Source organism: Bos javanicus, chromosome 26 (assembly GCF_032452875.1).
Source record: "Bos javanicus breed banteng chromosome 26, ARS-OSU_banteng_1.0, whole genome shotgun sequence".
Classification (NCBI taxonomy): domain Eukaryota; kingdom Metazoa; phylum Chordata; class Mammalia; order Artiodactyla; family Bovidae; genus Bos; species Bos javanicus.
Genome location: NC_083893.1, coordinates 18,950,376 through 18,967,393, shown reverse-complemented (window position 1 = coordinate 18,967,393; position 17,018 = coordinate 18,950,376). Strand labels below are relative to the sequence as shown.

The 17,018-nt window shown below is 51.3% G+C and overlaps 1 protein-coding gene across 2 annotated transcripts in view; it reads left to right on the top strand.

The window, feature by feature from the left end:
• The window catches only part of CRTAC1 (cartilage acidic protein 1), a 151,230-nt gene that overhangs the window by 94,942 nt on the left and 39,270 nt on the right, over nucleotides 1-17,018 (top strand). For both annotated transcript variants that reach the window (XM_061403039.1, XM_061403038.1), the window contains exon 4: nucleotides 13,241-13,377. In XM_061403039.1, the coding sequence (XP_061259023.1) occupies nucleotides 13,241-13,377 (137 nt within the window). The remainder of the gene's footprint in view (nucleotides 1-13,240; nucleotides 13,378-17,018) is intronic.

The window sequence follows — 17,018 nt, the reverse complement described above, 5'->3', positions numbered from 1 at the left end:
CCTCCAGTCTCAGCAGACCGCCCCCCCAACCATCCTCCTAAGTAACCCGCCCTCCCTTCTCCCCCAGCTCCTGTGCGACTCAGTCATTCAGGACTTCTCACACCATCACCCGCAGATGAACCCCACCCCCTGGCATAGACCTCCATGGTACTTTCAGGGGGCCTTTCCAAAATGCTCTGAAATCCTTCAGGGGTCCCCACAGTGTTCAGATGAGCTCATTCTTTCACCCCACATCCCTGCCAAGCACCTGCTCCCTGCCAGACAGGAGGCCCTCGGGGCTGGGGACACAACTTGGAGGAAGACAGACCTGGGGCCTGTCCTAGCCCAGAGCACCATACCATGTCACTTGGGCTCTTGTGTAAATGTCAGAAGGCCTGGCTGGGGCCCGAGAGCCTGCCTTGCTAACAAACTCTCAGGCGATACTGCTGCTGCTGGTCTAAGACGTCCTACATCCCAAGGAATGGCTGAGGGAAATTGATGCTCAGAAGGCTACATAATAGTAACAATGATGATAACTAATATTTTAGTAGCACCTACTGGGCACCAGGGTGGGGGTCTAAGTGCTTCGTCTTGTTCAGTTGCTCAGTCATGTCTAATTCTTTGAAACCCCATGGACTGCAGCACACCAGGCTTCCATGTCCTTCACTATCTTCCAGAATCATCTCATTTAAGTCTCACAACAGCTCAAGTATGTAGGTCCTGGTATAGCCCACTTTATAGTTGAGGAAACTGAGGCACAAAGAGGTCACGTGACTTGCCCAAGGCACACAACTTGTACACCCCAGGATTCAAACCCAAGTGTTTGACTCCAGATCCATCCTTTTAATTAGCACACTCTATGGCCTTACTCAGTCTGAGGCCCTCGGGACCTAGTAGAGAGCCAGGCTCACAGTTGGTGTTCAGTATTCCATGAGTTGGGAGGCTGTATTCTTGGGGCTGCAGATAGAAGTCTGCTCCCATGGGGCCATACATCTGCAGGGAAGTCCCAGGCCACAGCTTCCTCCTGAAGGATGCAGGGTCTCATGTCCCTGTGGGGCCAGGTTGGACATGCCCTGGACTCTTCCAGATGGTGGCAGCCTCTTGGGTTGGTCTGGACCACACTGTGCTGTTCAGACTTGTGCATTCACTGTCCTGCACCCTCCCAGCCTCCTGGAGTCAGGTGGTCACCTGACTTTGGGGACCACCCTCCCTGCTTACACACACACACACACGCACACACACAGTGGCTTTACCCTGGCCTATACTGTTGCCCCTCCTGGTGTCTGAACCCAAGCCAGGATCCAGCCCCAGACTGCCCTTGCTGTTGAGCCCTGCCAGTTGCCTGAATGGGAGGGGATGGGGTTGGGGCCAGCGCCAGAGGGAGGGGCAGGGGCAGGCAGAGCTGACTGGCTGACAGCCAGCCTTGTGCAGCCAAGAAACAATGAGCCACAGCCCCGAGTGGTGTTTTATGGGTTTTCATCTCATCTTGCCACCAAGTGAGGCCTGAGAGATAGTAATTATCCCTACACAAATATCAAGGCATGATTACCCAGCTGGATTTACTGCCCTCTCTCCAACCAAGCCAAGATTGGATTAGGACGCAATTAATTGATGGGCTGATCAACTCTTTAATGTGGGGCAAGGTCAGGAGGGGAGCAGCGGCAAGGGATGCTGTGGAAGGGGTGAGTCCCCGGCTGGAGGGAAGCCGAAGTGGGGAGGACTGTGGAAGGGGGTGTTTAACGCTGGCTCAGCGGGCGCGGTGCCAGAGGAAGGGGACAGACTCTTCCCAGTCACTGAACACAGAGCACCTGGGCTGGGACCTGTCAGGTGTCTCTGAAGCGGCAGCCCTCCCATGCTCTTCGAGCATTTCGTAGTGAAACCAAGAGCCACGGTGCTCAGCCCAGGCTGCACGTGAGACGTCCCTGAGGAGCTTTAACACTCCCAGTTCCCAGGGAGCATCCTGGTCAGTCCAATTGGAAGATCGGAAAGCTCTCCGGGTGATTCCCCCGTGCAGTCAAGGTTGACAGCAATACCCTAGGGTCATGTTGGTTCCATGCTCAGCCTAATCATCAGCCCATTCCCTCACTCACATATTCATTCACTGGATACGTACTTACTGAGCACCCACCATATGCCAAGCACTGTTCTAGGCACTGATGATGCCCCAGTGAATGAACTGACAAAAATCCTTCCCTCTCTCCTCAGTGCAACCTTCTATTTCTCTAGAAACCTGACCCCCCCTCTCCTGGCCCTGTGGACTCTTAAGTTCCTCGAGGGCAAAGTCCCTGTGTTTGTCATTTTGTGCCCCATTCTGGTCCAGCCAGAACTTGAACATCCTAAGAGTACAATTAAAACTTAATAAATAAATCCAGGAAGCAGAAACAAGGCACACACCATTAGGCCTATGAGAAGGTTCTCCAACAGAGGAAATATGAGGAGAGGCAAACATATGGAGCCCCCAGAAGGTTCGCCTGGGAGAGGGTGGAGCTTGTCCCCCAGAGCTGGGGTGAGGATGACAGGGCCCTGCAGCCTTAGTCCCAGGCATGTACCTCCCAGTGGCCTTCTCTGGGTTTGAGTTAATTTTTCAGCTGAGTGATTCAGTTGATTCATCGACAGTGGGCGGGTTGTGGAGCCAGAACCTTTGTGCCAGGTCAGCACTTCCCTGGGTCCAGCTGGCATGAGGCTCAGCCAAGCCACTGCCACCCTGCCCACCATGAGGAACTTGAGATCCTCTCCAGGAGCCCCAGCCAGCCCACACCTGCCCATGGCTTATGACTGGGGCTCCCCCGGCCTGTGCCCAAGCATTGGAGGGACCTGGGGAACGGGGGCCCCTCCCTCTCCCTCAGCCAGCCTTAGGGAGTCAGCACTGGAGTCCCTGGAAGAGGGCTGGGACCCTGCATCCTGGCAGTGTCCTGTAGGAGTCAGCCTGTACAAACCTGGGATCTACCCCTCACTTCTGGGTCACCTTGAGCACCCAGGGTGCTCAACACTTCTCTGTCTCAACCCCTCACCTGTAGAACAAGCAAAATTGTATCAACTTCATGAGTTTAACTCCGTCCATAGACTGTATCCAAAGTCTTACCATCACCCACCACACCCCTCCAGATGTGAGTCCCTTGCCTTTCTGACTCCTTCTCCTCCCCTCTTCCTCTCGCTCGCCTCATTCCCACCTGAGGCCTTTGCACTTGCCGTTCCCTCCACCTGAAATGCTTTTCCCACCATTGTTCTCAGGACTCAGTCCTTCCCTTCATTCAGGCCCCTTCTTAGATGTGTCTTCCCTGTCATTCCCTATGCTCTTAACTTGCTTTATTTCTCTTTGGAGCACTTCCTACTGTCTGAGAGGAGGTTATATATTTGTTGTTCATCTTTCTACTCTTCTGCTAAACGCCATGGGGACAGAGACTTTGTCTTGTTTTCTGCTGTATCTCCATGACCAAAGAAATACTTATGCCACTTAGTAAACATTAATACATATATCTGACTGAACAGCTGAACTAGTGAATGAAAGTCACTTATTATGGTGTCTAGGATTTAATCCATGCTCTCTAAGCAACTGCTGTTATAATTCTGTGGGCTGAAGAAAGGCAGAGACTTTAAAAATGTCCTGGACAAAGGCACCATGGGCCTCCCTCCCAGCTGCTTGAAGGAAGAGACTCTAGGAGCAGAAAGAAGAAAGGATCATCATGTAAATAAGACACCACACAAATGAGGGTGTCAAGTGCGTGCAGCTCAAGGGTTAATAATTGGAAAGTAGGTAAGAGGGAGGGAGCAGAGGAGGACTGACCACAATCCCAAGAGGCCTGAGCAAGGAAAGCAGCCGATGGCTTAACTGACCTGGAAAAGTACTACCGTTTCAGGCAACACTAAAGCCAGTGTTTCAGGCAACACCATTCTGGAAAAATCAGGTAGGAGCCTATGCAGGACAAAGGGGGATAAGAGCCTGCTCCAGCACCCCATCCACAATCCAGGAACCCAGGACCCCCTGCAGCTCCTGTTCAGAGCCCATCCCTCCAGGGTCCTGCACTAACTACCCACGCTGTTGTTCAGCTTGGCCCTGAGCTCTCCTCCCCATGTGACCTGCCTGGGGTTACAGCAGTGTGGTAGTAGATGGGCCAGTGTGGACTGTGAGCCCCACAATTTCATTCATTCATTCATTTCAGCAGAATGGTCACTGCCCATCTGCCGTCTTCAGTCTACATACACCTCCCTCCTCTTCGACACAAATAGTACTACTCACAGTACTGCCCCTTACTTTTTATTTAAGAACTGATTTTGGACATTATGTCACAGCCACACACAGACAGCTTTCTAATTCTTTTTATGGCTGTATAGTACTCTATTATATAGATTTGCCATTCCCTGAATTGGCCCTCTATTGAGGAATATTTAAATTGCTTGCAAACCACCGAATGAATAAGCTTGTACTGCATGCCATTCTCCACAGCTGCAGGTATGTCTGTAAGGTAAGTTCATAGAAATGCAATTGCTGCATCGAAGGAGTATACAGGGGCAGTTTTGATAGGCACAGCCAAATTGTCCTTCAAAGGGACAGTCCTAATCACACTCCCATCAGCCCGCATGCCAGTGAGCATCTCCCATACCAATACTCTCACCACCTCATGTCATCATTTTAAAAAATACTTGCTAATCTGATGGGAGAAAAACTGGCATCTATATTCAGTTTTAATTTTCATTTTTCTTAAAATGAGTGAGGCTGAACATATTTTTATATATTTGGGTCTCTTGTCTGCTCAGAGGCTTTGCCCATTTTTTTCTATTGATTATCGGCCTTCTTCATATTGATTTGTAACACCTCCTTATAAATTAGGAAAACCAAGCCTCTGTCTGTAATACCAGTTGCACATAGTTTCTTCTTGTTTGTCATTTTTCTTCTGTCTTTGTTCATGGTGGGTTTTGCAATGCGGAACGTTTTTGTTTTTATGAGCTTGGATTTATCACTCTTTTCTCTGATGGCTTCTGAGCTCCGTATTATATTTAGGCCTTCAGTGGGGCTTTTGTAACCTCTCAGAGAAGAGGCATCAGTCACTGTGCCAGAGAGAAGAAAGGGAATCAGGGGCGCCTTGCACTTTCAGCCTCTTTTGCCTCCACAGCAGATGAGCCGTCTGCATGGAGCACACCCATTGTCCACAGCTCTTCACCCAGGTCCTGTTCCCACGATATCTGAGGATGCTCTGCACTTTGCTTCTCAAAGCATGTTTTGCCACTGAGCAGCACTGGCAACAGCTGGAAGCTCATCAATTTGCAGGATCTCAGGCCCCATCCCAGACCTACTAGACCAGAATCTGCATTTTACCAGGGTGGCCAGGACTTCTTGTGCCTGGTAAAGCCTGAGATACACTGCTCTGAGGCTCCACTCTCTTTTCCTAGGATCCTCCAAAAAAGTGAAAGCATTAATCGCTCAGTCATGTCTGACTTTTTGCAACCCTATGGACTGTAACCTGCCAGGCTCCTCTGTCCATGGAATTCTGTAGACAAGAATACTGAGTGGGTTGCCATCCCTTCTCCAGGGGATCTTTCTGACCTAGGGATCGAACCCAGGTCTCCTATATTACAGGCAGATTCTTTGCTGCTGAACCATCAGGTACTCCCAGGGAACTCTACTCAGTGCTCTATGGTGACCTAAATGAGAAGGGAATTCAAAAAGAGTGAATATGTATGACTGATGGACTTTACTGTACAGCAGAAACTAAAAATAATAGTTTATAGGACCTAAAACGGATCCTAGGGTCTCCTGACCCCCAGCCATATTTCCCTTAGACATAAGCTCCAGATTTTCAGCTCACCCAGCATGACCCCATTTGGGGAAATGAGCTCATGAACTGCTCAGGCCCCCTGCCCCCCACCACCATATGCCTCATTCCCATGTGGCCTCAGAAGAAGCAAGAATGGAATAAGGCTGTCAAAGTAGCACCATAATGCGTGTGAGCCCTGGGACTTTTCTGGTGGTCCAGTGGCCAAGACTCCACACCCCCAGTGCAGGGGGCCCAGGTTTGATCCCTGGTCAGGGAACTAGATCCCACATGACACAGCAAGAAAAGATCCATCGGGCTGAACCTAAGACCCCATGCAGCCAGATGAGTAAATATATAAATAATTTTTAAAAATATATTGTATAGAGCCCTGAAGCCTATTTCCTCAGTCCTAACACAAAAAGAGGTTCCTCAGGGGCTGGGACAGCCTTCCACTGGCTCCTACCCAGCTATTTATTTACTTTTAGTTTCTGCTGTACATATATATCCACTCTTTTTAAATTTCTTTCCCATTTAGGTCACTACAGAGCATTGAGTAGAGTGCCCTGGGCTATACAGCAGGTTCTCATTAGTCATCTATTTTATATATAGCAGTGTATATATGTCGATCTCAATCTCCTAATCCATCCCACCAATCTCCCATTTCACCCCTTCTTCCCTTCGTGGCAACAGTAGCTTTTTTTTTTTCTACATCTGTGACTCTGTTCTGCTTTGCAAATAACTTCATCTGTACCATTTTTACAGATTCCATGTATAATCGATACTACATGGCATTTGTCTCTTTCTGACTTACTTCACTTTATATGACAATCTCTAGTTTCATTCAAAGCCACACCAAATGGCTTTATCTCATTTCTTTTTATGACTGAGTAATATTCCACTGTATATATGTACTCTATCTTCTTTATCCATTCCTCTGTCGATGGACATTCAGATTGCTTCCGAGTTCTGTCTACTGTAAATAGTGCTGCAGCGAACATCGGAGTGCAGGCATCCTTTCAAATTAGATTTTCTCCTATGCCCAGGAGTAGGATTGATGTAGGTTGCTCTGTTTTTAGTTTTTTAAGGAACCTCCATACTTTTTTACACAGTCCACCCAACTCTTTAATATGTGGGTGGGGGGGTACTTTGCAGTCAGACCACAATTTGAGGCTCAGCATTGCCACTTAACAATCTTAGGTAAATGGCTTAAGCCCCTAAGCCCCAGTTTCTCTCTCAAAGAGTCTATCTTCCTTACATGACTATGGAAAGGACCAACTGAGCTAACGTGAAGGAAGCACTCGGCAGTTCTTTGGATTTCCCTCTTCTCCCTGGAATGGAGGAAGGAAGACTAAGGTCTGAAATTATCCTGGGGATGGGGGTGGCATGCAAGTGGGACACAGGGAAGCCTGGGTTCTTTCTTTTTTAAAATGTCCTTTGCCAGAGCCAGTTCTTTTTTCCCCTAGGGCCATCACTTCTTTGCTGGTTTTCCACTAAGTCTTATAAAGCATTTTATACTTAATGTCACAGTTGTCTTCTGGGGTGTGGCTTATTGAGGATTTGCAGTGGCCATGCCCTGTAATTACCTGGATGATGATGGTGGCGATCATGATGGTGGTGGTGAGGAGGAGGAGGAAGAAGATAGCAGTGGTGATGGTGGTGATGGTGATGGCAGTGTTTTTATTGTTCATTGAATTTATCATGAGCCAGGTATTGTTCTAAGTACTTTATTTACATTATTTAGTTTAATCCTCACAACAACCTGATAAATAGGCGGTCATTCTCATTATCCCATTTTATACACAAGAAAGACAAATTTATGACTTGCCTAAGTTCATCCCAGGCCCGGGATGTTGCTGGCTAGCTCCTGACCCTGCTGCTTGGCAGTAATCTCTTTGCCTTAAGAATGTAGCTGGAGGCTGAGCCCCCAGCCCTACCGTATGCACTGGCCCACGCTTCTCTTTGCCACCATTGTCAGACTCAAGTCAGGTCATCTCCCGGGGTGGGGGCAGCTCCTGAGGGAGGAGGCACTCAAGTTATCGATCATTATCGAGAGCCCTTTGTAGCCCAAACTCACCCTCCCAGTGGCTCTAGGATGACTTCTGGGGGTAGAGTTGGGTGTGCAGATGACAAGATGGTGAATTGAAGACCGTTTGCTCTAGGGACACCAGTGCCCTTGATGAGGAACTGCTCTGTTTTCTATTTGTCTGGTGACTCCTCCACTGCTGCCCCTTCTTCTCCCTCCCATGCCCAAATGTGCCCCCTTCCTGGGACTGAGTCTGTGGCCCTGGGCTTTCCCTTTTACTCCAGCTCCAGCCTCCTTTCCCTGCAAACTGCCATCTGTCATGTCCAGCGAGCTCTTGGGCATGCCTTCTTGGCCACCTTATGATCCCTGAAAATGCCAAGCTCCTGCTCCCACACCAGCTGGCCCTGCCCTGCTTCCCTCACTCCCCCACACCGTGGACTTGCTCTGACCCACCACACCTGGCCACGCCCTCCTGCCCTAGCCTCTGGAACCCAGCACTTCTCCCCACTTTCCCTGTTACCTCTCATGCCTGAGCTAGTACAGAAGTGGCCTCCCCATTTCACTATCTCCCTTGTGAGCCCACACCTCACCCCACTGCCAGGTGAATCTTCCAGAAACATTGTCTTCCCCAGATCAGAAACCACCCGTGACCCCTTCGGCCTCAGTGCTGAATTAGCGGCTCTCTCCTGGCCTGCTTGCTTCTCCTCCTGCCCCTGCACAAGCCCTCCCCTCGAGGCATATTCAGTGTCCCCTCCATGTCTTTGTCTGTTTCCCTTCCTGCCCTTAGCACCCTCCCTCCTCCTCTCTACCTGATGAGCCGTGGGTGCGGTGCTCAGAAGTGCAGGCTTCGGAGTCAGAAAGACCTGGGTTTCAATCTGTATGCACCACACACTGGCTCTTGGGGAATTAACCTCTCTGCCCCTCGATTTTTCCATCTGTAAAATGGGGCTACACCACTTCTCAAGGCAGTGTGAGATTCAGGCAAGATGATGATTGTAAAAAAAAAAAAAAAAGTGCTTCGTGCAGAGCCTGGCTGTACTGGGTGCTCTGCATGCTGGAGTTGTGCTATTGTTCCTCTGATGCTTCCCGTCCCGGTTCAGGTGCCTCCTCTGTCGTGAAGCCCTCCCTGATCACTGTGACTAACTTCACAGCACCTCCGGATGTACTGTCCTATCGTCTCTGCGGGGCTCTGCTAGTTGTGGGATCATAGGCAAGTTCCCTTGCCTCTGGAGCCTCAGGTCCTTCATCTGTAAATTGATCTTGAAAATAGTACTTGCCTTGTAGGCTTGTGGCAAGTGTTAGTGAGTGAACGTATGTGAAGCTCATGGCATATAGAAGTCACCGTAGGAACGTTAAGTAGTTTTGTTTTTACTACAGTCCCATGGCATCTCCTTTTTGTAAACTTCCTGTCCGCTAATGAACTGTAAGCGCCCCAAGTCAGGGACCAAGACTCCTACTTCCCTGGGGCCTCTCCAGCACAAGCAGGGAGTGGTGGGCCCTTGAGCCTCCTCCACTGGGCCTTCCCACTGTCTTGCCACCTGGCAGCAACTGCCTTTCCATCGGGCTGGCTTCCCAGGTGATGCTAGTGGTAAAGAACCCGCCTTCCAATGTAAAAGACATGAGAGACCGGGTTCAATACCTGGGTTGGGAAGACCCCCTGGAGGAGGGCATGGCAATGCACTCCAGTATTCTTGCCTGGAGAATCCCCATGGATGGCGGAGCCTGGCAGGCTACAGCCCATGGGGTCCCAAAGAATCAGACACAACTGAAGTGACAGCACACACACACTGAGGCCTTCTAAGCTCCCTTAGTGCCAACATGCCAGATTCTGGGTAGGATTGTGCCTCACAGGGGATGTGACCTCCAGAGCCCCCCACCCTGGCCTTGAACGCCCTCTGTTTCTCCCAGGCCTCTGCTTTCTAGGAATCTCCCCCCAGGACCCAGGAGAGGCCCTCTGCCTTCTCCTTCCCGAGCTGCTGCCCCTGACTCGGTGAGGGACCCTAGGGCAGAGTGCAGCTACAAGGAGCTGGAAGGTGGGATTACTCGCTGACATGGGCCAGGGGCCAGTGCTGGGTGTTTATTGTCAGTGCCATCGACCCGCACAGCTCGCTGTTTATCTGTCTTCCTGACACACCTAATTACCCAGGTTGCAGCTGCCAGAGCGTTTGCTCTTCCTAAATCATAGGCTCCCATCCCTCCTGTCGCCCAGGCCTCCAGGCCTCTGCCTGCAGAAGGCCTGCCATTGATTTTGCCGTTCCCATTTATGATCTACAAGGCTCTGCATCACTGTTGCACATTTTACCTTAATTAGTTTATTCTTCGGGGCGTCCCTGGTCAGCTCAGAAGCCAGGAGACTGGAACAAGGGAAGAGGCTAACGTGTCACCCTAACACCTCTGGCCACAAAGCCCAGCATCTGGCCCCATGTCAACACCCTAGGGCAGCAATTTGCACAGAACAGTGCTAGCTCTGCAGGATGCTAAGAGGTGAGCTGCAAAAAGGGGTGCCATGACTGAGTATGTTTGGGAAAGGCTGGCTTACATGAAATTAAGCCTGTAATATACTGCAAGACTTTTCAAAGTTTTTTTTTTTTTTTCAAAGTTTTGATAGACTGATGTCCACTGAGAATCTCCAAGTGGGGGATGAAAGGCGCAATCTTTCCTGAGCTCAGATAATCATGAAATCTTTTCTCCAGGCAGCTCACAGAGACCAGGTTCCACTAAGCACACTTTGGGAAATGTGAGCAGGAAGAATCGGGGGTAATTAGGCAAATAGAGGGAGGATCAAGTCACCCTGGGCTCATTTTTTGTCCTCTTGCCTAGCTAAGGCAGGGACTCAGAGGTTTGAGAAAATTTTCCTACTGTATGCAGAGGTGCCCATCAGAGGTCTGCAGAGCCCCCACTGCTGGAGCTGCTTTCTCATCCATCCCAAGCTTTGGTTGAGTTTAATCCTTGGTCAAATTTCAGGGGGAACTAGACAAGCTGCTGCTGCTGCTGCTAAGTTGCTTCAGTCGTGTCCGACTCTGTGCGACCCCAGCCCACCAGGCTCCCCCGTCCCTGGGATTCTCCAGGCAAGAACACTGGAGTGGGTTGCCATTTCCTTCTCCAATGCATGAAAGTGAAAAGTGAAAGTGAAGTCGCTCAGTCGTGTCCGACTCCTAGCGACCCCATGGACTGCAACCTACCAGGCTCCTCTGTCCATGGGATTTTCCAGGCAAGAGTACTGGAGTGGGGTACCATTGCCTTCTCCGAGACACGCTGAGGTGTAGTCTAAAGAGGCCCTGGTTTGACAGAGAAGGGCAAGGGTCGCTCGCTATTGTGAAGGCTGTGCATCCGGAAGCTGCAGAACCATCCTCGGAGGCCCCCAAGCATTAGAAGGCGATGACAAGGCTGCCACTTGCCTGGGGAGCAGCCGTGAGTATGGCAGTCCACAGTTCCTCTCCCGCAGTCCTGAAACCCAGAACGCTCTGAAAGCCTCAAGTGCTTTTTTTAAGTTTGTGGGAAAGTGAATTGATAGCAAAACCTGTCCTGAGCTGATGTGAGCTATTTATGGGCTTTATTTATCCCACTTGGTGTGATATTCATATATTTCACTGCAGAAATATTAATGTGTTTAATTACAGGGTGTTGCCCTGGTTCCTGCTGGGGGTGTTATATAATAAACAGGGTGTGCATTGTGTTACCTTTCTGAAATGTGAAAGGGAAAATAATCTAAGTTTCTAAACATATCTGTTCCCCAGGGATTGTGACAAGGGCCTAGAGACCCAGGTGGTGCAGAGCAGCCAAGGGCCGCAGAGTTTTCCCCTGCAGTTCCCACAGCCATGCTGGGAGTGGGGAGGCCAGCTGTTACCCCCAACTCTCAGATGAAGAAACCAAGGCCCTAAGAGGATAAAGAACTGGCTTAGACAAATGGGAGTCAGACTTGGGCTCGGGCAGAGTCCACACCTGTGCTTCTGTCCTGATCGGGCTCCTCGGGAGTCCCAGTGAGCACCCACCCCCAGCCACGGCAGCTCTGGCAGACCCCCAGGAGCCCCAGTGGGCCCCCAGCAGCCACAACAGCTCTGTGCAGACCCTTGGGAGTCCCAGTGGGCACTCCCCCACCAGCCACAGACACCTGCAGGACTCCTGGATCAGCCTCCCGTTCCACTCGGGAAGGGCCTTCCCCTTCATGGAAACCGGTCTCTGCACGCCCAGGAGGGTAAGGCCAGGTGGCATGGCTCAGTCCCCGGGCCAGCTTCCCAGAGTCCGGCAAGTGTCCCTGAGGTCAAGTCCAGGCCCTACAGAGAATGCACCTTCCCCTGTGGGTCCCCGTGGTCTTAGGAGGGCCCCATGGGAGGCCACTCAGAGGGCAGCCTTTGTCCCCCCGAGTCAGAGCCCCCTGAGGACCCTTCCAAAAACAGCCCTCACCGGAACATGCTCACATTCATGCACTCACCCCTTCTCTGTCACGCGCATTCTCACACTCATTCAATCTCACACTTATACTCACTCATTTTTACTCACTCTTATTCTCATACACCCACTCACTCCTGCTTATTCCTACACACTTTCACACACTCTCTCACACACTCAGACACTCTCAACACACCCCTGCAGTGCAGGGCTGAAGTCCCTGAAGCACCTCAGAGGGTCTCCCGTCTATGAAACCAGAACAGTCATTTCTGTCGAGGACCACCCCCAACTCTGGGGAGCGCTGTGCGCAGCCTCTGACCTGAGTTATTTCATTTATCCCTCGAGTTAAAGTGGAATGTAGTTATTATCGTTATCCCCATTTCCAAATAAGGAAGCTGAGGCTCAAATTGCCCACAGTCAACAACTAAATCCTGAAAGAGTCTCTGTAGAACCGAGCCTGAGACTCAGGCCAATTTACTCAAAACCCCAAGTTTTAGCTGCCGCATCACCTGCTCCCCTCAGTCTGAGCCCGTTGCCTCTCCACTAACCCTTGCCCCATTAGTGCTGACCCCACTGCCATCCAGGTTTCTCGGGCTGTTGGTGATACCCCTGTCAGAGCTCAACTCCCAGCCCCACCCTCCATCTGGACTTTGAGACCCACCCACTGACCGGGACCGTTTCTTCTGAGACCCACATCAGGCTCTGTGATTCAGCAGAGCATGCAGGGAGCAGCTCCTGGAGAAAGAGACATTCTTGGTTGAGTCTGGATGTGAAATACTGGCGATCCCAGGATGTCCCTCCCGGTGCCGCAGAAGCGTGGTGCAGACCATAAGATCCTGCTATTAAGGATCAGCTCTGACACACGCTAGCGGTAACACTTCTTCCAAAGTTCCTGAGGCCTGGGCTGGCCATCTTCATAAGCTTCAGTGTCTTCCCTCAATTGAGAATAACTGGGTGTCCCCAGGAGAGGGGTCCCCACTGCCTGAGGGCTGTGAGGAGCGTTCACCGTGCAGCAGCTGACCCATCCACCTGTGGCCCCAAGACCTGGGGCAGGCACCCCACCGACCACCAGCCTTCTCTTCCCTCCTGTCTCCAGGGGTGGCCACGTACACGGACAAGTTGTTCAAGTTCCGCAATAACCGCTGGGAAGACATCCTGAGTGACGAGGTCAATGTGGCCCGTGGCGTGGCCAGCCTCTTTGCCGGGCGCTCTGTGGCCTGCGTGGACAGGAAGGTGAGTCCAGGGGAACATGGGGGCCTGGGGAGAAGGGAGGCAGCGTGATGGCCAGGAGGAAGCGCCAACAGACATCCCCAGACAGAGCACAGCTCCCAAGGGCAGAGCTCAAGGCCGCTCCCAGGGCCTTGCACAAAGTAGATGCTAACATCCTTTCACATCCTTTCTCCCCTGAGGCCCTCCCGGCAACCAGGGGCTGTCATCATTGTGTCTGCTGGACAGAGGACATTGAGCCCCAGCGTGGGGCAGGGGCCCGCCTGAGGACCCAGAATGGATTGGTGGTGTGGCTCAGATGTGACTCAGAATCAGTCAGCTCGTAACCTTGTGTTCGTTCATTCAACTCAACTCATTTATGAAGTGCCAACTATATGCCAGGCACTGAGCCATCAGGCCCCCTCCCCCATAAATATTTATGGAACAAATGAAGGCATAGCAAAGGGGCTCATGAGCGGGTGAGTGGAGGGTTGCCTGAATGTACAGTGCCATTCAAAGCACCATCAATACCTTCCTGCCCTGCTGGTCCACCCGGCATACAACTGCTAACTCAAAGTGTCGGGGAGAAAGGCCAAGTGAGGAGGGAAGCAGCAGCTGCAACCATCCGTCCTGTGAGGGGGCCCCGCCCGGGCATCCCAGCCAAGCCAGCCAGAGCCAGAGCGTGGTGTGGCGCTGATTCATCCCTCCTGTCACCTGCTCCCCTGCCGCCCCTCCTTGGCTTTTACAAAACATCATCACTAAATCAGGGACCCAGCTGCTGCCCAGCTTCCAGGGGAGCGTCTCTGGTCCCCATTGTCGGAGTTGGGGTGAGGGGGCCAACTCATTCGGGATTTGAGATGGCACCAAGGGGATTGGGGATTCAGAGTGAATCTTCACAGCAGGGGCCTCCAGGCCTTGGGAAAAGGCAGGTGCCAGGTATAAATATTTATTTCTTAACAAGCTGGTGCTAGGAAGAGCAGCCAAGCTGGGCTGTGAAGCCACATTTAGCCCTGACCTGAATCTGTGCCACCTGGACTCCCGCCTGGTGGGAGGAAAGGGGAGGAGGCTCCATGAGAGCCCCAGGGAGTGGGGAGGATCTGGGGGGCGGGGAGGGGCACCAGGCCTGGCCTCTGAGAGGCCTTTTCCATCTCCTCCTGGCTTCCAGTCTCCTTAGCCCCTTCAGGACCAGGGTGCCCCACACCCAGCTAAGGCAGGAACCTTCTCAGCACCGGTAGGAGGGTCTGAAGGTTAATTACAGAGAGACGCACTCTGTCCTAACAAGGTCACCTACACACCCACGCACTTAACCACAGGACAGAGGCACCATGTGAAGTGCAAAAAGAAAAAAGGGGGAAAAAAGACACTTTGGCATGAAGCACAGTAGGCAGGCACTTAGCAGCTCGCTCACTCCCTACTCAGACCCAGCCTCAGGGAACTAGAAAGCACCGGTCTGTCTGCCATCAGAAAAGGGGCTTCTGTTTGTGTTCAGCCACCACCTTGGCAACCCCCGAGGCCCGAGAACCGTGGAGAGGTCAAGGCTGAGTGGAAGCTGAGAGACAGGGATGCAGTGTGGTGCAGGAAAACACGAGAGCAATCGCAACAGTAGGAATATAATATTAACAGAACACTAATAATAATAGCTATTATGCTTATTAAACTAACCCCGTGCCAAGCTCTGTGCTAAGTGATTCCCATTCACCATCTTACTGAATTTTCAAAAAAGCCAATGAGGTAAATGCTGTCATTATCCCCATTTTACAGATAGGGAAACTGAGGCTTCTAGCACTTAAGCAACTGACCTTGTTACCATATAGCAAGTGACGGGCAAAGCCAGAAATTGAGTCCTGCCTAGCTGAAAATAATCAGACACCTTTTTACCTCCCTGCTACCCTGCCTTTGGGTAAACCTGTACCAAATACACATTTCTAACCACAGGTTCTGTTACAGCCTTTGACCTACGCCTCCCTCAGCCCCACAGCCCCTAGCTGGGGCCTGTTAGTGTACCTGATCGGTGGTCTCTGGACCAGCAGCATCAGTGTTGTTAGAAATGCAGATTCTCAGGCCCCACCCTCCAGACCTACCCATCAGAACCACTGGGGGTGGGGCCCAGCAGCCTGGGTTTCAACTAGACCCAAAGGTGACTCTGACATATGCTAAGCTTGGGAGCTTTGCACCAGGTAAAAGTCTCAACCCCTACAGTGTGCTGTTCTCTCCCTCTCCCCTCGCAGCCCTCATCCATTCTCTGCCCCTAACCTGGAACACCGCTGCCCTTCGTCTTCAGCTGCCTCATCACTCATCCACCTTTCTGGATCCAGCCCAAAGCCGATCTCTTACAAGAAGCGTTCCCTGATCGATAATGATTATGCCTCATGTTTATATAGCATTTTTATCTTTTCAAAGTCCTTTCACATGCGTTGTCTCATTTCATCTTCTCAACGACCCTGCCAGGAAGCAGGGGGGCTACGATTCGCATGTAACACATGAGGAGGTGCAGCCAAAGTGGGTGAGGAACCTGCCCAAGGACGTAGAGCCAGTTAGGGGCAGAGCTTGGACTGGGATCACAGCCCTAGACCAGTGGTTTTCAGGGTGCGGTTCCTGAAACAGCTGCACCAGCTTTACCTGGGAACTTGTTAGAAATGCGGATTTGAGGGTGCCCTCCAGACCTCCTGAATCAGAAACTCTGGGGATAGGACCCAGCATCCAGGTTGCTTTCACAACCACCACCCCCCTGCCCCTGCCTGCTGCCAGTTGATTCTGAGGTAGACTAAAGGATGGGTAACACTGCCCTGGACCCAAAGCTGCAGGAACATCTTCCTTCCCCTGGAATCAGCTCCCCCACCCACAATTACCGTGGTCAAGTTCACATGTGACTTTCTGCAGTCTTCTAGAACTATAACACATCTCCAATTTTTCTATTTTGTCAACCCAATACACTGATGTAAGGAACTAGGTATAACCACATTTTATAAATATCCTGATTTCTAGCAGAGTGCATTTCAGTTCATTTGGGCTTAATTGCCCATTTGCCGATGCGAATGCTAACAGCTGGTAGGGTCAGGCAGCGTCACGGTAAAGGCGCACTTTCCCCTTTGGCCCCATCCGTTCGCTCTTCATCCAGTCATTCCACACACGTACACCAAGCTCCTGGGATGGGCAAGAATCTTTCAAAGTTCTCCCTAACCACTAATGATGTTGTAAAGCAGTGCAACTCAGACTTCAGTTTTGCGTAGGGATCATATGGGGATCTTGTGGAAATGCAGATTCTGATTCGGCAGGTCTGGGCTGGAGCCTGAGAGTCCGTATTTCTAACATGCTTGCAGGTGACACAGATGCTGTTGGCCCAGGGACCGTCTTGAGTAACAAGACTCAGGTAGCCGAATCAGAATCTGCATTTTCACCAGATCCCCACATGATCCCCACGCAAAACTGAAGTCTGAGTCGCACCGCTTTACAACATCATTCAGGTAGCAGGCTAGAGACCCAGAGAACCAGAAATGAAGAGGCAGAAAAGTCTTTATGGAGCTGGAAACTGGAACAGCTCCAGTTTCCTCCCCCGACATGCCACACCTTGCGTTTTATATTCCGGGAACATTGAACAAACTGTTTGCAGCTTCCCAACACACGGTATACATCACTCTTTGTCTCATCTCTGTCTGGAAGGTTCTTTC